General features: G+C 43.1%; 1 protein-coding gene across 4 annotated transcripts in view; it reads right to left on the bottom strand.

The window, feature by feature from the left end:
- Positions 1–24,273, bottom strand: part of PDE4C (phosphodiesterase 4C) — a 487,758-nt gene that overhangs the window by 241,427 nt on the left and 222,058 nt on the right. The window contains exon 1 of one of the 4 annotated variants that reach the window (XM_072113912.1): positions 7,671–8,122. The exons of the other annotated variants lie outside the window; for them this stretch is intronic. Coding sequence (XP_071970013.1) covers positions 7,671–7,873 — 203 coding nt within the window. The 5' untranslated portion in view covers positions 7,874–8,122. Of the gene's footprint in view, positions 1–7,670; positions 8,123–24,273 lie in introns of those variants that run through there. 4 annotated transcript variants of the gene reach the window in all.

The raw sequence follows: 24,273 nt of genomic DNA, 5'->3' as shown, positions 1-24,273 counted from the left end.
CTATTTAAAGGAGGACACAACAAGTCAACAATTTTTATTTTGGATTTTTAGCACTTTTTAACGTAAAAATAATATTTTATCTTTATTCTCTGGTTCACTACGATTGCGGTGATACCTCATTCATATAGTTTTTCTTATCTTTGCTCAATTTTACTGAGCAAAACCAATATTGGAGAAGATCAAATTGCTTTTACTATCTACGATTTTTCAGGGGCATACCTTCTGTATTTTTCTGTGGACAGATCTGGTTGAGGGCTTATTTTTTGTGAAAAGATTGGTTCTTTTCAGTCGTATCATATTAAAGCGCATAACTTTTTTTGATCACTTTTTAGAACATTTTTTGTGATGGTATTTGATGAAAAATTGTACATTACAGGACTTTTATTTTATTTATTTATTTAATTATTATTATAAAAAGATTTTTAATGTTTTTTGTAAATTTTGTTGCTTGACTGCGGTGTGTAAGGGGTTAAACACCAGGGATCTGAGTTTTCCCGATCCTGGGTGTTAGTGCCGGGTCTGGGCTGTGATGTCACAGCCCGACAACGGCACTTGCAGGACCCGATGTCCCGAAATCTTCAGAAGAAGAAGGACCCTTAATGACCGCCATAAAAAGACTATAGGGCGGTCATTAACCCCTTAACGCTCTGCGCTGTAGCTCTACGGCGCAGTGGTATATGGAATGTATGAAGAGGGCTCACGGGCTGAGTCCTCTTCATACAAAGGTTGTTGCATATTGCAGCAAACCCCCACCACTAATAACTGTGGTCGGTGCTTGCACTGATCGCGGCTATTAACCCTTTGATTGCTACCAGCGGCGATCGGTTGCCATGGTAGCCTCGGGTCTTCGTTTGACCCGAGGCTTAATGGCTTCTGCAGATTCGTTACAATGAGCCAGTGGCTCATTGTAATGAATGAGCTGCAAAAATGCCATATATTGCAATACAGAAGTATTGCAGTATATGGTAGGAACGATCTGACCATCTAGGGTTAATGTACCATAGATGGTCTAAGATATAGTGAAAAAAAAGTTTAAAAAAGTTTAAAAATAAAAAAAATTAATAAAATATTAAAAATTCTAATCACCCCCCTTTCCCTAGAACTGATATAAAACATAATAAACAGTAAAAATCACAGACACATTAGGTATCGCCGCATCCCAAAATGCCCGATCTATTAAAATATAAAAACTTTTGCGGCCGGCGGTGACCTCCGAGACGGGAAATGGCGCCCAAATGTCCAAAATGCGACTTTTACACCTTTTTACATCACATAAAAAATGGAATAAAAAATGATCAAAATGTCGCACAGACTTCAAAATGGTAGCAATGAAAACGTTGGCTCATTTCGCAAAAAATGACACCTCACACATCTCCGTGCACCAAAGTATGAAAAAGTTATTAGCGTCAGAAGATGGCAAAAATTGTTTTTCTTTTTTGTACACATTTTGAAAATGTATTAAAACACAATAAAACCTATATAAATTTGCTATCAACGCGATCGCACCAAACCGAAGAATAAAGCTGAGGTGTTATTTGGAGCGCACAGTCAAAGTCGTAAAAACTGAGCCCACAAGAACATGACGCACGTGCCGTTTTTTTTCAATTTTTCCACATTTGGAATTTATTTTCAGCTTCGCAGTACACGGCATGTTAAAATAAATAACATTACGGGAAAGTAAAATTTGTTACGCACAAAATAAGCCTTCACACAGGTCTATACACGTAAAAATGAAAAAGTTATGGATTTTTGAAGGTGGAGAGCGAGAAATGAGCGAAAAAACCCTGCGTCCTTAAGGGGTTAAGTAGTTCATGGCCATTATAAACAAATACAAAGTATCGTGAATAAACATTGGAATATAATAGGTGGCAAACTTGTAGGTCAGCTCCTCCCAGAAAGGCCTAATATAGGTACCAAAACTGTGAAACAATGATTAAAAGAACTAAAGCCAAACGAACACTGACATCATGGTTTCCTGGGTCTTTTTTTATATGTGGCCTGTGTTTCAGCTGTAATAGGAAAACAGAAACTATGAAATCATCTTTCAATTAATATGAATACAAAATTAAAGGGAACCTGTCAGCAGAAACTGACCTAATAAACCACTACCAGTATGTTGTCAAGCAGCTGAACAACTTCTAGATTATGTCTATTTCATGGCCCGCGCAGTGGCATTGTCCAGAAAATCAACTTTGAAGGGACATGTAATTTGGTTGGATAAAGTCAAGGAGAATTTGACACTGAAGTCAAGCTTTCCTCACTTCAGAATGATCTCTTCACTGTCATTGATAGTCTTGTATCCAGACACATCACTAACCAGATCGCCTTCATTCTGAGGTGAGGAGAGCTTGACTTCATTGCTGAGTCCATGACTTTATACAACCAATTTACATCTCACTTCAAAGTTGATTTTCTGAATGAAGCCACCACGCTGAATCATGAAAGAAACATGATATGGAAGGTGTTAATCTGCTTCATAACATACTGGCAATGGTTAATTAGGTAAGTTTCTGATAACAGGTTCCCTTTAACTCTAACCTATAACACTTGAGTCATCTGTATGCCTGTGTAAAAAACATAAGTCGTACCAACAAATCCCTCAAAGAGAGAATGGGAGACCATCTATTTAACATAAAAGAAGGGTTTGAGAATCACTCATTATCAACCCATTTCAATTAGTGCATCAATGTAAACCCTCATTGGCCTAGTTCAATGCCATTCATACAGTACAGAAAAATTGGAGCGATGCTGACTACATTTATTCTGTAAATTACAGACTTTTATGCTCTGGAATCTTGTCCAAAAATTATTTATAAAGGACCTATTTTTAAAACATCACGGGTAGCCATTTCATTAAAATGGTATCAACTTTTCATTAAAGGAGGGATCTTCAGTGGACATTTCTGTAAGGGGAGCTCTGCAGTGGACATTTCATCAAAGGGGGGCCTGTACAGGCTGCAATGGAGATTAGGCCTTTGGGGCACAGGGTTGGATTGGTCGCTGGGGGGCCCTAGTCATGTGAACAGCCCAGGGGGCCACTTAATCCGCCACTGCCTATGATATTAAGATTGACTGCATCTTTTATCTGCAATTATTTGTAACATACTAATCAACAATGTCTAATGTGAATTGAGATTGTGACATAGAGTTTATACAGTGATAGAGATTAGGGCCCTATAGGCTATCCCTATATCTGACTGGAATATTCACAACCTGTTACTACAGTTTTTCCACCATTTTATGAGTACTGTATACAGTTCAGTCTTCTGAAATGCTCTTTAACCACATAGCGCAATAAGACCTACCTGTACGTATTGCTGCGCATGGGGGAGTATAAAGAGGGCTCACAGGCTGAGCCTCTTCATACTCACCGGTTGCTTGCTTCACAATGAAGCAAACACTTGTCGCTAACACCAATGGCGGGTGTTAACCCTTTTATTGACGCCGGCATTAACGAGCTGGCACCGCCATCTTGGCTCCAATCATCATTCCCCGTGACATAATATATTTAAAAAATATTTTAAAAATGTATAAAATATATATTTTTTAAAAAAGCAAAAAATTAAAATCACCTCCCTTTGCCTAGAAGCCATATAAATATAAATAAACAGTAAAAATCATAAACACATTAGGTATCGCTGTGTCCGAAAATGCCCAATTTATCAAAAATAAAATAATGGTTTTTCACGGCGTTTAACTCCCAAAGTTGTAAATATAAAAAATTATACCACCACAGCTCTGTACACCAAAGTATGAAAAAGTTATATGAAGTTGTATGAAAAAACAAGTGTCAGAAGTCGGCTAAATGAAGAATTTTTTTTTTTGTACAGGTTTTATTTTTTATAAATGTATGAAAACATTGTAAAACCTATACAACTTTGGTATCCCCATGATTGTACTGACCCAATGAATGAAGTAGACCTGTCATTTGGGGCGCACAGTGAAAGACCTAAAATCCAAGCCCACAAGAAATTTTTTCCCGCTTCCCAGTATACGGCATAGAATATTAAATACCACCATTATGAAATGTTATTTGTTACAAAGAAAACAAGCCCCTACAGAGCTCTTTACATGGAAAAATAAAAAAGTCCTTAAGGGTTTAATGCTTCATGTTACCTTTCGATGCTAAACCCCTTGGTAACACATAGCATGTTGGCCTAGACGTAAGTTGTTTTAACTGAATTATTGAGTAACGTTTTTGACATGGTCAAGTTTAGCTTACTATCCTACCTGAGATATAAATTTGCTGTATACCAGTTCATTTTGATATTTGCCAGTTGAGGTCCGCTGCATAGTACTTTGAATTCCTTTATTCTCCTTTTTTAGTCTGTGAGACACTCAGACTTCAACTAGTTGCATGGATTCCAAAATAATCCATTACAGAAAAAGGGGGAGTGCTTCATCTATCCAGTTATACTGAAATATGTCATGGCCATACCTGCGATCCTTGTAACGGATCGCGGGTACACCCGTACCCTTCCTGGTGGCACGGTTACCCCCTAACCGGACTTACCTCTCCTGGCTCGGTTCCGGTCCCGACTAGGCCGCAATCCTGGTGCCTGACTCGGCTGCATGCGTCCCCGCTCACTAGGGCACGCGCGCCGGCTCTTTAGGATTTAAAGGGCTAGGGTCCCTCTGATTGGGGCTGGCTAATCCGGCTCGCCCTTATAATCCGGCACCTCCCTTTACTCTCTGCCGGATCTCCAAGTCTTTTCGCTGAAGTGAAAGCCCTGAGTTTCCTTGTATTCCAGCGTTCCCAGGATTCCTCCGTGTATCTGTACTCCAGTGTTCCTCCGAGTTCCTGTATTTCTGTGGCATTCCTGTATTCCTGTGGCGTTCCTGTATTCCTGTGGCGCCGGTCCTGTATCCTGGTGGTCATCCTGAGGTCCTGCGATCCAGAGGTCCTGGCATCCAGAGGTCCCGCCTCCAGCTAGTGGCTGATTTTCCGAGCATTTTTGCCTGAGCAGAACTTCTAGATAAACTCGCTACCACTCTTCGACGGATGATTGACTTCCAGCTTCAGGCTCCTGCGACTTCTCCTGTTGCTGCTCCAGTCTTCCCCGGCAGTAGAGTCTAGACCCGAATTTTCTATGCCTAACAAACTAACCTCTGCTGCTTCCCAGTGCTGCTCCGGCTTCCCAAGGGCAAACCCAACCTTTGCAGCTTCCCAGTGCTGCTCCCGCCTCCCAAGGGCCAACCGAGCCTCTGCAGCTTCCCAGTGCTGCTCCCGCCTCCCAAGGGCCAACCGAGCCTCTGCAGCTTCCCAGTGCTGCTCCCGCCTCCCAAGGGCCTATCCAGCCTCTGCGTCTTACCAGTGCTGCTACGGCCTCCCAAGGGCCAACCCAGCCTCCACAGCTTCTCAGTGCTGCTCCGTGCTTCCAGGGACCAACTCAGCCTCCGCAGCTTCCCACTGCTGCTCCGGCCTCCCGAAGGCCAACCCAGCCTACGCAGCTTCCCAGTGCTGCTCCGACTTCCCAAGGGCCAACCCAGCTTCCACAGCTGCTCTGGCTTCCCAAGAGCCACCCCAGCCTCTGCAGCTTCCCAGTGCTGCTCCAGCCTCCCAAGGGCCTATCCAGCCTCTGCGGCTTACCAGTGCTGCTACGGCCTCCCAAGGGCCAACCCAGCCTCCACAGCTTCTCAGTGCTGCTCCGGGTTTCCAGGGGCCAACCCAGCCTCCACAGCTTCCCACTGCTGCTCCGGCCTCCCGAAGGCCAACCCAGCCTCCGCAGCTTCCCAGTGCTGCTCCGACTTCCCAAGGGCCAACCCAGCTTCCACAGCTTCCCAGTGCTGCTCTGGCTTCCCAAGAGCCACCTCAGCCTCTGCAGCTTCCCAGTGCTGCTGAGGCCTCCCAAGAGCCACCCCAGCCTCTGCAGCTTTCCAGTGCTGCTCCAGATTCCCAGGAGCCACCCCAGCCTCTGCAGCTTCCCAGTGCTGCTTCCAAGGGCCTATCCAGCCTCCGTGGCTTACCAGTGCTGCTCCGGCCTCCCAAGGCCATACTGCTTGCAGGGGAGTCTGAGCAAGTTATCAGAGTCTGTCTTTCGGCCAAAGGACACTCCTGCTGTCATCCCAGGCTCAGACGGTTCCTGCTCGGCTGCCACCGTGAGCATACTACGAACCCTCGCGGTGGTCCAGAGGGTCCACAGACTCTTTCTACAGAGACTCTCTGATGGTTCGCCCAGTCGAACCGTGACAAAATATATGACTATAATATGGAATAAAAAGATCCATGACTGACCACAGTATAGTTGAAACACAGTATAGTTGAAACACTAGTATATCACTGATAGAAAGTAGATATATGGGGATTTTACCCAAGGCTACATGCACACGACAGACTTCAAAATCCAGGATGCAAACAATGTCCAACATGGCCAGGTATTCCAAGTCCCAATTGCAAATCTAGACAGGAATAGGACCAACTTTTATATTTTGAAGCGCGGCCAGATCTTTTGAAGCGTGGCATGTAGGCAGTGCAGTGAGACACGGTGGCCTCAACACACCTTGACAGTGTCTAAAAAAATTCAATGGGGGCTGTGAGCTATATGAAATATGACCAACTCACAGCCCCATATATAGTTGTGAGCATGAGGCCTAACAAATGAGGTCTAATGGAACCTTTGACAATATAAAACTATTCAGGAACTTCCATTTTGGAAAGGTACTATAATTTTAGTAGAATCAAACAGTTAAACGTGTTGCTTCCCACAGCAGCAGATACTGAATATACCCAACCATCTTCAGAAAAACTAAACACCATAAAATCAAGTCCTCCATTTCTGCTTGATACACTACAAATGGAGTATTCTGCTTCCTGCTCTGTCCATGATATAGAAGTGCACCGACAAAGCTGCACATGAGGTATCAGTTACTAATGTCTTAACCAATGGATAGTTATTAACATTAGTAGTTATTTACAATAAGTTCTGATAATATTCCAGCATAAATGTACATGCAAAACAATTACTTAAATGTGGCTACTGCTGCGATGCAACTTTGTTGATATGAAAATTGAAACCCCACAATACAACACTGTAGATAATGATAGTCAAAATGGTCAGATTTGGCCTGCAAACTAACTAGATTACAATGGAACTGTCATCAATAGAAGTCGCAAATGTAGCAAATTACACAGGAATTTTATAGCAAGGAAAATGGGACTGCAGGCTTTGTCGTATGTCAGTAAAATAACTGTCAAAATAGCCTTTGAATGTATTTTAGCTACGGTAAATCAAGTTACAACAAAAACTTTGAACAAGTACAGGCTTTGCTAAATTGTAAGTCCTTTTGTTTAGTTACTCAATGCTGTGCAAAATATGGAGAAAAATAAGAGACAAATTAATACAACTACGGTAATTCTCTAAAAAGAAAGAGATCGACTTGAATGTATATAACCTGTGTGTCCATTTTAAGAAACTATCAGAGATTCCCGCATTTTAATGAAACATCTAAAAAAATATTAATTTTTGTAAAGAAATAGTATCAAGCTATTCAGATGCAAGGTTCCCTGCATCTATAACGGTCACTATGCTCATCTTTTATCAACAAAATGCACCCAGCTCTTTCCCATGGTAAAGTCCTGTGATCACATAGTAGGTGTGAGGTCAGTCATAGGACAAATACCCTTTATAACAGTAAATAGCTTACTAAGTATATATGAAAAGCGCATTTACCAGGGCGCATGGGCAACTGTAAATCTTCTCTGCATTCGATTATTCCGGCTCATGAGAAGTTTGCGTAGAAGTAGAGGTGAATTACGTGGTGAATTACGTGGAGAACTGAGAGGAGAACTCCGTGGGGAAGTCCTGGGGGATCCACGTGGAGATATGCGAATGGCATTTCTCTGAGGAGAAGAACTTCTTGGTGGCACCTGCATTGTGCCTTATACAGGCGAGATAGAAGAATTGCTGGTCCAGTAGTAGTAAAAAATTATTTTTGCAGGCAGCCTTGGTTGTAGTCCTTGCATGCATACAGCACTGGTTAAATCCTAAGCAAGTTTCTGTACAAGGTAAAACAAGTATTAGAGGATGTGTGGGGCATGATTTTTCTGTAAAATCCCACTAACAGCAGTGATCTTCAAAGAATCTATTAAATTTAAAGTCAAAACTTCTTCCCCGAGAGGAGCAACTAAAGTACTAGCTCTTCAGTGGAAAAGTCAAAGTACATGTTGTCCAGAGTAAATGTCTCTTCCTCTCCAGCACACGTCGGTATAAGCTACAAGTATAGAGAACGGATCCTGTTTCAGTTTGTTTATCCACGCTGTCTCCAGCAGTCTCAGCCAACCCTACGTCAGTCAACCAGCTCTCTTCCTTCCGCATAAACCCTGCCCGAGACTGGCAGGACTGAGGAAAACCCACAGAGGTTGTAGGAAGTTAACAGCATATAGAAGTATATAGCTATGCATATCATAAAGTGATACAGGGTAAATAATGACTGAACAGACCTCCATGATGTATTTGGTGCTTAAGAGAAAGAAACATATTGGTGCAAACTGCACTATGGAGTGCACTATGTAGTGTGCAGTGGGCACCAGATTCATGATTTGTGGTACCCGTTCTTCATGAATCTGGCCCCCCCTGCACTGCTCCAACATTAACTTTGGATTTTAATTTGGGCCAGAATTTCAGGGGTTTAAATGCCAAGTGGAACCCTAGATACTGTAATTTCTTTGCGGCGTGTAGTTTCCCAAACTAACTTCTGGAGATTGCTGTGCACAGAAACAGTCGAACTTTACATGTATTGTGAGGTATTGTCATACTTGGGAGAAACAGCCCAAAATTTGAGGGTGTATTTTTACCTCTAATACCCTCTGAATGTGTATCTTTAAGGTCTAAATGAGAATAAAAATTTGTGGGGGTTTATATTATATAAGCCTCTGAAAGGCACTTTCAAACTAAATCCATCACCAAACATAGCTTTCAAATATCTTCAAAATCTGAGAACTTGCTAATAAAACTATAATCCTTCTGTAAGAAATAACCAAACAAGTTTTCTACAAAAAAAATGTGATATTTCTTTTTGTCTAAAAAGTAGAAAATTTTTAAAGGACACCTGTCATCAGGTCTGTGTCACTAGTCCTTTCACTACTACCTGTTAGTGCAGCTCACAAGAATCCCACCCCAGCCTTTATCTAGTCATTTCATACATTAATCATTATAAAATCATCTATTCTTTATTATGTAAATTAGGCTGGTCACATGGTCAGAGGCAGTGATGTCACCCGTGTTCCCCCTCCCCTCTCCCTGCTCATGTCTGTGTGTAATGTATAGTACAGCATTGCTAGTGTGTGTGCTGCATCTGCTGACATGCTGCATCCTCCGAATACACAGACATCAGCTACACATGTACCTGACATGTTCTGCTATATACATGGCTGCCTGGGGCTGTTGTATCTCTCCTATACACACACACACACATGCACACACAGGCTGCAGGAGGCGTAGCCACCAGCAAGCACATGTTGCAGAGCAGCCATTACATGGAGCAGATGTCAGTCAAGCACTGGGGGTGTGTCTGTGCCTCCCACTCATGAATAAGCTGGACAGCATGAATATGCTAATGACTCATTGGACATTTCACAGGTCATTTGCATACAGCTTTAGGACCTCATTGCTTAGGTTTACAGGCATGTAGAGGGACAATGAAGGGATAGAGGCAATGCTCTCTAATGACAGTTTATGAAAATATATTTAGTTTAGGGGGTTATTTTGCATGACGGGTTCTCTTTAACCATGAAAATTGTAATTTTAAATATTTTCTTAAATGGCTGAATTTTACCCCAAAAAACAAGAAAACAATCTCAAAAGCAGTTAGATAAGTTTAGGTGTTTTAAAGTTATAACCTCTATATTACCAGAAGAGATGCTGGCCAGATTTAAAAGAAGGGCTGAGTCTTAACGTACACACTGGCTGCGTCCCAAAGGGGTTAATAAATGTTGCCCATTCTCTCTGTATATATGGTTGTACCTGTCAGCTAAAATGTGTCAACTTTTGTTTAGTATAGAAAAAACAGGATCACATTTGCATTTCATCATAATCTGGAAGCATTCTAATAGCAATAATCAATATGTCTTCTAAAAACTAAATATCATTTACAACTACAAGAATATCCTCTATTACTGTTATATTCAGTGTCCACAGTGAGCCAGCATTGGGGTGTGGGGTTATTGTCATCAGTTATTGTTATGGTTTTCAGCATGTTCTTATTGATCATAGTCATAGTATCATAATATCATATTATATAAGGCCGGAAAAAGACGCAAGTCCATCAAGTCCAACCTTTAAGAATTAAATAAATGTTTTATCCCCATAACCCGTGATTTTTTTTCTCTCCAGAAAGGCATCCAGGTCTCTCTTGAACATGTACATAGAGTCCCCCATAACAACCTCCTGCTGCAGAGAGTTCCACAGTCTCACTGCTCTTACAGTAAAGAACCTTTGTCTATGTTAATGGTAGAATCGCCTCTCCTCTAGGCGTAGAGGATGCCCCCTTGTCCTGGTCACAGGCCTAGGTATAAAAAGATCTTTGGAGAGATCCTTCTACTGCCCGTTCAGGTATTTGTACATTGTAATGAGGTCTCCCTTCAGTCGTCTTTTTTCTAAACGGAATAATCCCAAATTTTGTAATCTGTCATTGTATTCTAGTCCCCCCATTCCCCTAATAATCTTGGTTGCTCTCCTCTGCACCCGTTCCAGTTCTCCTATGTCCTTTATATACACTGGTGCCCAAAACTGTACACAATATTCCATATGTGGTCTGACCAGGGATTTGTATAAGGGCAAAACTATGTCTTTATCATGAGAATAAATTCCTCTCTTGATACATCCCATGATTTTAATTGCTTTAGCAGCAACCGCCTGGCTCTGGTCACTAAAATTAAGTTTACCATCCACCAATACCCCCAAGTCCTTTTCAGCTCCAGTTTTACCAAGTAATTGACTGTTTAAAACAAAATTATACTTTTTGTTTCCATGGCCCAAGTGCATAACTTTACATTTATCTACATTAAACCTCATCAACCATTTCACTGCCCACTCCTCAAGCTTCCACAAATCCCCCTGTAATACTAAACTATCGACCTCAGTATTTATTACTTTACACAGCTTAGTATCATCTGCACATTGACCGTGTACAAGCTCATTAATAAAAATATTAAAAAGAAGTGGCCCCAATACTGACCCCTGGGGCACTGCACTGGTAACGTCAACCCAATCTGAGAATTTGCTATTAATGACCACCCTCTTTTTTCTATCACTAAGCCAATTACCTACCCAATTACACAGATTTTCCCCTAGTCCCTCCAGTCTCATTTTATGTACCAACCTTTTATGCGGCACGATGTCAAATGCCTTTGAAATGTCCAGATATACAATATCCACAGCGTCCCCCAGATCCAGTCTGGAACTTAATTCCTCATAGAAACCAATCAGATTAGTCTGACAGGACCGATCTCTCATAAACCAATGCTGATGCTGGGTTATAAGGTTATGTACAGTGAGAGCTATACTCCAGGATAGCATCTCTAACAAACCCCTCAAATATTTTCCCCACCACAGAAGTCAGACTCACACGTTTCTGAGTCTTTTGATCCTTTACTGTATATTTGTACCACATTTGCTATGCGACAGTCCTGTGGAACGTAACCAGTCCTCAGGGAATCTTCAAATATTAAAAATAACAGTCTGTCTATCACGGTACATAGTTCATGTAGAACCCGGGGGTGTATGCCATCTGGCCCAGGTGATTTATCTATCTTAGTGGTTGTGAGGCGGCGCCTCCTGGGTTAAACTTTTGACATTCTAAAGAGAATTTACATCATTCCTCATTGTGTCTTCCACCAGGGGATTTTCCTGGGCAAAGACAGTTGAGAAGGCAACATTCAGTAGATTGGCCCTTTTCTCATCTCCTTCCACCATGACCCCCATGTTATTTCTAAGGGGACCCACACTCTCCGTTTTTAGTATCTTATCATTTATATACATGAAAAATAATTTGTGATTATTTTTGCTTTCTCTCAGTCTCTATTTTTGCGGCCTTTATCTGCTTTTTACAGGATTTATTTTTTTCTCTATGACCCTGTAATGCCTCACAGCTACCTTCACGTTTTAGCACCTTAAATGCCTTATCTTTCTCGCTTATTGTTTTCCTTACACGACTAGTTAGCCACATTGGCTTTTTCTTGTTCCTCTTTTTCCATATGGTATTTGTTTCTCACAGGACTTTTTTAGAATATATGAGAAAAATTCCCATTTCAGGGGGGGTTTTGTCTTTGAAAACATTGCCCCAGTTTATGCCTATAAGGTCTTCCCTTAGTTGCTGAAAATTTGCCCTCCTGAAGTTTAGAGTGTTGGTTGCCCCTTCCCTAACGCTCTTAGAAAAGCGTAATACAAAATCAATGATATTATGATCACTATTACCCAGGGTCCCGCAAAACCTGTAATTTTGATACCCTATCGCGTCTGTTGGTTAGGATAAGGTACAGCAGTGCCCCCTCTCTTGTTGGCTCCAGGACTAGTTGCGACAGGTAATTGTCTTTTGTTGTTGACAAAAACCTGCTACCTTTGAAGGACCTGCAGGTTTCTGCCCCCAGTCAATATCTGGGTAATTGAAGTCCCCCAAGTACTTCACCATGCTTTGAAGCCACATCCATTTGCCTTATCAGCATTTCCTCTGATGCCTTCATTATATTTGGGGCCTTATAACAAACCCCTAGTAATATTTTATTATTCTTTTTCCCTCCCCATATCTCCACCCATAGGGACTCCACATTTTCATTTGCGTCACTGATGTCATCTTGCAGGACAGGCTTGAGGCAAGATTTCACATATAAACAAAGTCTCCCCCTTTTTTATTTATATGATCATTTCTAAAAAGACTATAATTTAGCTGCCCATGGCAAGTAATCACAGCTCCCCTTTAAAATATTCATGAGCACTGGTAAAATGAAAGCTGAGCTGTGATTGGTTGACATCGGCAACTAGAAATATTCTGTCAGCTTGATAAATGTGCCCCACTATTCAGTATGCACGGTCTTTGTGACATATTGCCCTGTCTGTTCCCCTAATAATTGAATCTCCCACTACCTGTCTGACCTTGCCTGTGCTCCCATTATCCTTCTTACTGGAACAAACAGTCCCCTGGTTGCTAGAGGCCATGTCTTGCTGCAGCATTGCTACCCCAGAGCTGATATCCCCCTCATCTGCCAGCCAAACTTATTGGGGTGCACCAAATCAGGACTAGACTCCCTGCAACTCTTCCCTCTTCCCCACCTTCTACATGTTACCCAACTAGCTTCCCCCTCACTCTGCACCTCTATACTTCCATCCCCACACCCATCTTCCCAGGAAAGTTTGTGCTCCAGGAGCAGCAAACTTTGCTCCATATTGTCAGTTGCCCGCAGCCTTGAAACAGCAGTTACACAAAGTAACACAAAAATACAGCAGTTACCTGCTAAAGTCCTTCAAACCTAAGTCCCTTAATCCTAAATCCCACTTTGGACACTGCACACACTTCGGAACAATGCACACTCGCCACAAAGCTTGCACACAAGATTTTCTGAATGCTCTTAAAAAGATTATTTGCAATCAAAGATCTGCTGTGTTCACTGCAACAAGATCTGGCTGTGTATGAACCCCCTGCTCTGTGACATCACTGTGTGTGTATTAACCTTCTGTGCTGTCACATCACTATGGGGCACATTTACTAAGCGTCCGCACACTGCATTTCCGTCGGGTTTCCAGACTATTTCCACCGACTTTCATGTGACACAAATTGGGGGGCGTGGCCGCCGGACAACCCGACTGATTCGGACTAAGCGTGGGATTTCAAATTCAAATTGTGTCGCAGGACATGCACTCACATACACTGGGAAGAAGAAGGTGATCTCCGACGGACCTGAGCGGCATGCTGTATGTATTATATGGTATATGGGGGCATGCTGTATGTATTATGTGGTATATGGCGGCACGCTGTATGTATTATATGGTATGTGGCGGCACGCTGTATGTATTATATGGTATGTGGCGGCACGCTGTATGTATTATATGGTATGTGGCGGCAGGTTATATGTATTATTCAGTATATGGCAGCACGCTGTATGTATTATATGGTATATGGCGGCACGCTGTATGTATTATATGGTATGTGGCGGCAGGTTGTATGGATTATATGGTATATGGCGGCACACTGTATGTATTATATGGTATATGGCGGCAGGCTGTATGGATTATATGGTATATGGCGGCAGGCTGTATGGATTATATGGTATATGGCAGCACGCTGTATGTATTATATGGTATATGGCGGCACGCTGTATGTATTATATGGTATATGGCGGCACGCTGTATGTATTATATGGTATATGGCGGCACGCCTTATGTATTATATGGTATATGGCGGCACGCTGTATGTATTATATGGTATATGGCGGCACGCTGTATTGATTTTATATTTTATGGCGGCACGCTGTATGTATTATATGGTATATGGCGGCACGCTGTATTGATTTTATATTATATGGCGGCATGCTGTATTGATTTTATATTATATGGCGGATTGTTTTATGTATATTGTTCTTTGTGGAAGCTTGCTGTGTGTATTATATAGTACATGGAGGGAAGCTCTATGTATTTTGCATTGCTTTATTTTCACATTTAACCAATATGATTGGGTCTGGTCCTGACACTCCTTGATATTTTACATGTATAGAGGTGTGGGGGGGCGTTTTTCTATAGCTCGCCTCAGGCAGCAGAAAGGCTAGGTGCACCCCTGGGTGGGCCCCATCCAATTTGAGGTGCTCCATACCGCTGGAGAACCTCAAATTAATCTGGCCCTGGGCACTATGGAGGGCAGAGGGAATTTTAATACGTGAAAATTTGCCAGCTGCAGTTATTTCTGGCATAAAAATAAATGCTATGCAGGCTCTCGTCTTGATGTGTCCAGCTGTACTGGAGCAGCGGCAGAGCTATCATATGCCCCTTTATCTTTGATGTAAATGAGGTAACAAGAAAACATTTGGAGAAGTGGCAAATGGCAAACTTTAAGGCCTAGGCAAAAGTGAAGATTGCAAGTCTGTTTGCTGTGAAATACTTTTAAAGGACACCTGTCATCAGGTCTGTGTAACTTGTCCTGTCACCTCTACCTGTTGGAGCAGCTCACAAGGATCCATAACAGCCTTTATCTAGTTATTTCATACATTATTCATTGTAAAATCATCTATTTTTTATCATGTAAATGAGGCTGGTCACATGGTCAGAGGCAGTGATGTCACCCCTGTTACCCCTCCCCTCTCCTCCCCCTGCTCATGTCTGTGTGTAATGTATAGTAAAGCATTGCTGGTGTGTGTATGTCATCTGCTGACAAGCTGCATCCTCCTAATACACAGAGACACAGACATCAGCTATACATGAATCTGACATGTTCTGCTGTAACATGGCTGCCTGGAGCTGCTGTATCTCTCCTAAACACACACACACAGGCTGCAGGGGCGTGGCCACCAGCACCAGGAAGCACAGCATTATACAGCCTCACATCATTATACAGCCTCACATCATTATACAGCCTCACATCATTATACAGGCTGTCAGTCAAGCACTGGGGGTGTGGCTGTGCCTCCCACTCATGAATAGAGTGGACAGCTTGAATATGCTAATGCTTCATTGGACATTTCACAAGTCATTTGCATACAGCTTTAGGACCTCATTGCTTAGGTTTACAGGCATGTAGAGGGACAATGAAGGGATACAGGCAATGCTCTCTAATGGCAGTTTATGAAAATATATTTAGTTTAGGGGGGTTATTTTGCATGACGGGTTCTCTTTAATACTTTCTCTTGATGTTCTTTTGACTTTTCACAGAAAGTAACCAAATGGATATAATAATACTTCCTATTGTTCATGATATATGGGTCGTTCATGTGAAAGGAGCCTAAAGGCAAATCAAACGCTGCATGAGAGCTTAGTTTACATGGTGCGTTAACATCACGTTTACATCACAAATTAAACACAATGTAGCGCTGTGGAATTTGTGTGCGCTATATAAGTAAAGGAATTATTATTATGATACTTAATGCAGAGTATTAGCATATGTAAGCATCTTAAAGGAAACCTACCACTTAAAAGTGGTAGTTCTTACACACAGATACATGGCACCAGCTCAGGGTGAGCTGGTGCCGGAGCATATTTTCATTAGTCGAATAAACCCAGTATCAGAGATTTATAAGTTATATTAACATTTATCTCGGCGCACCGCACTAGGGCACGGCGCACCATGCCGTTAAAGGAGCAGGCAACTTAAGAGATGCTGCTCTCAGCGCTATTTTAAAGCGCCACTTCTGCGGGAAATGTGAGAAGGTGTTGACAGAACTGCATTATCTTTGGAGGTCATCCCGCTAGACCCACCATTCTTCCTGTACAGAGAGACCCTGGAGAGAAGCTATTTGCCCTCTTTCTTTCAACTGTATTAGTGGCATTAGGCGGCCGATACAATTAAAAGATGTGGAAGAACACATAACAGTAAGTTAAAGGGGTATTCTCATCAGGGGATTTACATTTAATTAAATGCATTTGCCATATGTAAACATTTCTTCAATTGGATGTTAATAAAAAAAATGTTCCTGTGTGATGATAATTTCTCATAAATGTAGTCATGCTGTCCTTTAGAAACCAGATAGCTTCCTCGGATACGACCACGTCACACTCTGGCAGCGGTGGCCAGACTTGCGCTATAGAGTCCTGCCGGACCGCCAGGATTCAGCGATCATAACCACAGGACGGCTGTGCGACATGTAGTAACTCTCAGACATTTTATATACAATAACCTTTTGTTTCTTTGTGCAATCACTCCAGCAGAGGTGGCCGTATCCGGGGAAGCTATCTCGTTTCTAAGGGACAACATGACTACATTTATGAGAAATTATCTTCACACAGGAACATTTTTTTTTAATAACATCTAATTGAAGAAATGTTTATATATGGAAGATGAATGAAACTGAATGAGAATGCCAAGATGAGAATACCCCTTTAATGCTTAAAATGCCACGTTGGCACTTCACGGTAAATAAGTGGATTTTGGTTGTAGTTTGGGCATTTGGGTTCGCCATCACTGACCTAGGCTGTATATTTTTAGGTAATGTCACTGGTCTGACTACTTACACAGGGCAATACGTGTTTAAATATGTTTATTACAATTAGTAACTAATTGCTTTCACATATTACATTCTTAACCAGACCCTGCATGTATTTTTAATTCTATTTCTCCATCTTTATAACCAATGCATTCTCTAGTCTGTTCGAGTAACAGACAGTCAATGCTTCCAAAAAATCTAACTAATGTAAAACTGTACACAGGGGCAGATTAAACCCCTTGGCACTCTGCGCCGTACTAGTACATCGCTGGCTCCTGCGATTAGCGCTCAGTGCAGTACTAGTACTGCAAGGGCACCCGGGCTCTTCTGTGTCACCACGTCACGTAGTTGGGTGCACTTATCTATGTTTTGTGTGTGCCATCTGTACGGCTTGTCCGTGTTGTTTGGTGCACATTATTTTTTTTTTTGTGTGCTATCTGTGCGGCTTGTCCGTGTAGTTTGGTGCACATTATAATTTTTTTATTTTTGTGTTCCATCTGTGCGGCTTGACCGTGTAGTTTGGTGCACAGTGTTGGAGGCATACAACATGCTTGATTCTGACACCGAGTCAGCTAGTGGGGATGATGTCCCCTTTTACCTATCATCATCCTCCTGCTCATCTTCCAGTGACCTGGAAGGACCCCCAAGAAGGCACCATAGGGTTCCTGTGCCTGGGACTTCTGCGATTGAAGTGCCCGGGGCTTTTGCTATTGAAGTGCCTGGGACTTCTGCTATCAAAGTGTCTGGAGCTTCCATTGACGCCACATGGGTAGCCCCAGATAATTATACCCCTCAGGTCTGCAACTTTTTGGGCCAACCTGGAATTAAATTTGACATGGCATGACTCAGAGCTGTTGGACTCCATTATAGTGTGGGATTTAGTGTGGGAAGATAGTGTGGGATTTAGTGCACCCATTGCTGGACCCGGGCTACCACCTCTACCTGGACAAATTCTACACTAGCACTACCCAGTTCAAGTGCCTCGCTTCCAGAAATACTACGGCATGCAGCACTGTATGCAGAAATCAGAGAAGTCTCTCTAAGTCGTTGCTTGGGCAAAAACTTAAAAGACACGATTGCAGGGCACTATGCAGCGACTCTATATTGTGTGTTAAGTACAAGGACAAAATAGAGGTCCTTGTATAAACCACAATACATGGGCACACCACCACCCCTGTCCCACCACCCCTGTCCCAGAAACCCCCAAGCTGGACTTTATTTTAGATTATAACAAGTACATGGGAGGGGTGGACTTGTTGGACCAGGTGCGTCAGCAATACAACGCCATGCGTAAGTCGAGGGTGTGGTACAAGAAGCTGATCGTGCACAACTTGCGGATAGCACTATAGCACAAAAGGTGGTAATAAAATACTTTCTTTTTGGAGACCAGGAAGGGGGGAGTACCAGCACTTCTGGAAGCAAGGCCACATCACGCATTGTACCAGGGCAGCATTTTCCAGGAGAAGTTCCCCAAACTGCCAAGAAGGGAAGAACACAAAAGAGGTGCAGGGTGTGCTCCAAAAAAGCATTTGGAAGGACAACATTCATCACTGTGAGACATGCCCAGAAAAACCAGGACTTTGTATGAAAGATTGCTTCCAAATATTTCACCCCTGGATTTTTAGATTACCATGCTGTAACCCTGATGTACTTTGCACAACTTATTCCCTTGTAAGCCCTGTCATGTGCCCAGCCTGTAGATAAGTGCCCCATATGGGGTATTACTGTACCTGGGAAAACATGCACTATCCATTATGCAGTTTTTGGGGGTCCACCTGTGGGGTTAAAATTCTAGATTTATTCACGGAGGGGTGTTGTTTACAAAATAGGGTCAGTTCTTAGGGGTTTTTACTGTATTGGCCCCTAATAGCATCTACAAATGCTTCATGATGCAAAAAAAAAAAAAAAAAAGTACAATGCCTATGATCCAAGTGCAAGTTATTTCCTTTTGAGCCCTGCGTATCTCCACCCTGCAGATTATTGCCGCCTATGTGGTATTGCCCAAAACGGGGTAACACGGAGAATGATTTTTGATGTGTTTTTCCCCAGTGGCATGAGTTGGGCAAAATACTTTTGTCACTACATTGGCATATTTGATAAATTGCAATACAATTTTTACTTGAAAACGTAAAATTATGGAAATAAAAATGGCAAAATGTTGCTACAAAAAAAAAATTGGGGATTGCCTTTATGTCCAAAAAGAAGAACATTTGAAACTTTGAAATATGACACTTTTTCAAATTTTTCCTAAATTATTGAATTGCTGCCCCCAAAAAAGAAACTGAACACCCAAATAACAGTACTAACATAAACTACAATGTCTCACGGGAAAACAGTCTCAAAATCACATGGATATCTTAAAGCTACATGAAAAGTTATTACCACAGGAAAAGACACTGTTCAAATTTTTAAAAAAAGGACTGAGCCTTAAAGTACAAACAGGCTGCGTCCTTAAGGGGTTAAGACTGCCATGGGCCCTGGGCTGCATGAATATTACTGTATAGCTTGTACAAGTATGTGGTTCACGGTCTACATATGGTTTTAGAATCAGGCTTCTTGAGGAATAGAGGATGCATCCCTCTGCCTGTTTTAAATCTGGACCTTCAAAGGTCCTGAAATGGTTCTTATGGCTGTGTAATGAGAGCAATAACAGATATATGTGGATTTCATGGGTTAAGATCATTCTCAGTATAACTTTTGGTAGGTGGTTTTAGTGGCCATGGGCCCCGGGCTACAGCCTATATTATAATCCACTACTGACTGTACTCGATGCAGAAAGGATTTATTTATGGAATAAAGTTGTACAAAAACAGAATCAAAATTCATGTAACAAAGGTTTTCCTCTAAGCCAAATAACGTTGTGAAAAATCCACACCTTCGAGTCTACATGATGCATTTCTTGTCTGTGTAATAATGGGTTTTATCTTGGTAGATCTTTAGTAACTTCTGTTTTACTAGATGTCTAGCTCACCAAGGCTGCCTTTCAAAGTCCTACCTAGAAGAAAAACAAGATGCAACAATATCCCCCTCTGCTGGTCAGCATAGATAACAGCATAGATTAATAGGTAGCCATCCACAAATAGATAATGTTTAGCTGACAAAAGTTAGATTTGTCAATTGAATCTTTCACTATACCAGATCCATGAAATATCCTGTAAACAATGAAATCCTTGATGACAGTTTGATACTTTTTTATTTATGGAAATAGCAGCCTGGAGCAAGAACCATTATGAGTTAATATGTAAAGGAGAATACAGGCAGTTAACATAAAAGATTGGTTCTATATGTTTGTTCTTAAGTTTAATTTGTATGCAAGTCAGAAATGTATATTTTCTAATTGTAATTAGAGATGAGCGAATCGATTCAAACGAAGTGGAATTTGCTCCGAGTTTCAGGGAAAATTTGATTTGTCATGAATCCGAAGTTTACAGTGATTCATAAGAACAAAGGTTTTTTTTATTTTCCTCCTTTATTACCAAAATGGGTGCAAACAATGTGTTACATGGAGCAGAGAACTCTGGGAAGAAGAAGTTGCAAGCCAATCAGCGACTGGCAGGCTTATGTGATGTCACAGCCCTATAAAAACAAGCAGACATTTCCAACTGCTCCTATCCCAGGGTATCAGTGTTGGGGGATCTGTATACCCCAAATAGCAGGGGGGTTTTTTGCTGAAGTGAATTGGAAGAAATCTGTGTAAAATCCACATAGTTTATGTAGTGATTTCTGCTCCTATCCCAGGGTGTCAGTTCTTGTGCTTCTGTATACCCCAAATTTCAAGTTTTGTTGGTAGATCAACATAGTTGAACCAATATGTCACACAGAGAGGTGGCAGGTGGAGCAGGCACAGGTTGCAGCACAGTAAGGGGACGTCACGGCAGGGATGACTCTGTGAGGCCAGAACTGCCGGTGTCATCAGTAGTGTGTTGATAAACAACACAAAGGTTGTCAATTGGTTGACTAAGTCATCTACTTCCTCCAAAATAACATCTGACAACCCCAGCCAAGAGTCCGTGGGTTCGTCAGATACAACCCTTAGTTGGCACGGCCCAAGAGCAGGTCAGGGGCGCTCACCTGTCCTCAACCAGCCTCTGTCCTGTTCATTTCCCTCAGCCAGAGATCTACTAAGTGTTCTGGGCTCAGCGCCACTAAACAGCGAGGATGAATTCTTTGAGGACAGTCAGCAGCTGCTTGGCAGTTAAGAGGTGGGGCAGACATCAGCTGCTTTGTGCTGTAGGCGGGAAAGTAGAGATGTGAAGAGTGGCACGGGAGGTTATGTTGACAGGGAAACATAAATCGATGATAATGTAGCCGATCGCACTTGGGACCCGGGTGAAGCCAGAGATTAACCATCATGGTTGGGAGAAGAGGGTGTCAGCTTGCATGTCAGGCAGCAAATCGCTACTGTGGCCGTGAGTCAAACCCCACTTTGCAGGTCCAAGTAAGCAGTGGCATAGGGGCTCAGCGAGGCAGCGGCGTTAGTAGTCAGTACAGAGTGTTGGCAATAAAATCACCACCTCGGTGGTGTGGCAGTTTTTTGTTAAGACACCAGAGGAGCGAAGCGAGTGTTTATGCAGAATCTGCGGGAAAGAAAGTGAAGCATGGCCAGGGAGCTAACGATGGCACCACGGCCCTGCGTCAACACATGCAGCGTCACCATTCAATGGCCTGGGAGAAACGCGTCTCAGATGTGGAAGTCCATCCTGCCGCCACAGCAACAGCAGCAGCACCTAGTGGCACACTTGCCATTTCAGCCAGTCAAGGCTCCAGTGACTCTGCCGGAAGGAGCTGTTTGTCTTTTACATCATCTCCCGGTCCAGATGCTCCTGCTCCTCGCTACGCATGGCACCAGCACTCATTGAAAGAGGGGATTACAAAGAGATAACTGTATGTGTCCAGCCATCCTAAGGTACAGAAGCTGACCGTGCTCCTGTCAAAGTTGTTGGTGCTTCAGTCCCTCCCATTCCAAGTCGTGGACTCTGCACCCTTCAGGGAACTAATGGCTTGTGTCTTTGAGCTTATCGGTTTCTTCCATGGTGCACGGCAGCGAGGACGTGTGGAGCTGTAACTACGGTGAGGGCCAGTACATGTCCATTATGGCCCACTGGGTGAATGTGCTTCCTGCCCAGTCTTCCATGTTGTCAAACTGCTGCTCCTGTGCCAGTGTCTTCCTCCTCCTCCACCACCACCTCAGCCTCCACAAGTCTAAGTGCTGCTCCATCATACATGTGCAGGGCACAGCAGTGTCACACAGTTCTACACCTGGTTTGCCTGGGCAAACGATGTCACACAGGGCAGGAACTGTTCTGCATCATGCAAGAAGAAATCAATGTGATGCTTTCTCCGCGACAACTGCAAATGGGAACCATGGTGACAGACAATGGGAGGAACATGGTGTCCACACTGCACCAAGGAGGGATGGTCCATGCGCCCTGCAGGTTGTCAACAGGTTCCTCAAGTCTTCCACCCATCTGCAAGACATTCTAAAAATGGCCAGGAAACTGTGCATGCACTTCAGCCATTCTTACAAAGCCAAGCACACCCTCCTCGGGTTGCAGCGGCAGAACGGCCTCCCCCAACATATTCTGATATGCAATGTTTCTACCTGTTGGAATTCCAGCCTCCATATGTTAGACCGCTTGTAAGAACAGAGAAAAGCCAGTAATGATTTTTTGATAATGCAAGCGGACAGGAGTACTCCCCCTGTGTAACTTTTATGTCAGGCACTGGCAGCTCATGTGTGACACCTGCCGTTTGCTCAGGCCATTTGAAGAGGCCACGTTATTTGTCAGTCACCAGGACTGCGGGATGAAGCGGCAACTACATCTCATGAGTCTGGTGGGGGCTGAACTGGAGGAGGAGGAGGACATTGGAGCACAAGCAGAATCTGGTGAAATCAGTGGTTTTTCCACTCAGGTGACAAGAGAGGAGGAACAGGAGCATCCAGAGGAGATACAAGATAAGGCAGATGACGTAGAAGCACCGTGGTAGTGTACAGTGGTGATGGAAGCCGGGAGTCCCTCAGAGTCACTTGCTGCTGTGGGGAGTTGGGGGGTAGGAGCAGTAGCAACTCCATCAGCAGCAGCTGAAGTCTGGATTCCTTAATGAGCAGGTGGTGGCCTACTTGGACAGCACTCTACCACCCCAGGTAGAGGATCCCCTGGACTGGGCAGCCACACTTGATGTGTGGCCGCAACTTGCGGAGTTTGGAGTAGAGAAACTGCCTGCAAGCTACCTGCCTCAGCCACTATTCTGATGCTGCCACCCACGTGATGCCACGTATCTGCTGCCTGTTGCTCCATCTGCCTCCCACCATCTTTATCAGGGACTGGAATTGTCACCCACTTCCACACTCATTGTGCCACTCTCTGACCTCATGCTGCTGCTACTTCCACACTTTGTCATTGTGCCACTCTGTGGCCTAGTATGTTGCTGCCACCTCCATAATTAGTCATTGTGCCACTCTGTGGCCTACTCATGCTGCTGCCAACTTACCGCTGTGTCCCTGGAGCACCCTGTGATTTCCATAATGCTGTTTTCACCCTCCACCACTCTACAACATTGGCACTATGTTTGGTTTTCTCCTTCATTTCATCCGTCAGAAGGAATGAAAAGCCTCAGGATTGATAGCCAAAAGCAGGAGTGGATACAGAACACAGAGAACATGCAAATATCCCATTTACTGGTCATCTCTGTTTTGGATCAACTCCTTTGTTTGTTTTTGGCCTTAGCAATACTAATGGATTATTGACCGATTGAAAGCGGACACTGACAGATGAAAAGAAGGGAAAATGATCAGTGACGTTAATGTAAAATTACTGATGACACCCTCTCCACTCTTTTGGGGGGGGGGGGGAGTTCTACATGTATCCGCGTTTAACAGAATAGGTTCTGTCGTAATCTATGGGATCATCTGATGTCAGTGTAAAAAGAGTGCACTTATAGTGGGATCTTGGCCCTCAGCCCAGTCCTTTCTAGCTGGCATAGACGTTACCTTGTCGGGCCGCGTTCCCACTTCACTTATTTTCTCAAGTTGGCCCCTGTAAGTGCCAGAGTAGAATTGAATTGAAGAGTGAAGCGATTCTAAGAGCGGTGGCTGTCATCTGCGTGTCATACTAAAACACAGCATCGTTTGAAGACCAAACCACACTCCATAT

Source organism: Engystomops pustulosus, chromosome 1 (assembly GCF_040894005.1).
Source record: "Engystomops pustulosus chromosome 1, aEngPut4.maternal, whole genome shotgun sequence".
Lineage (NCBI taxonomy): Eukaryota > Metazoa > Chordata > Amphibia > Anura > Leptodactylidae > Engystomops > Engystomops pustulosus.
The sequence above is the reverse complement of the archived record's forward strand: the minus strand, read 5'-3'. Positions and strand labels throughout refer to the sequence as shown.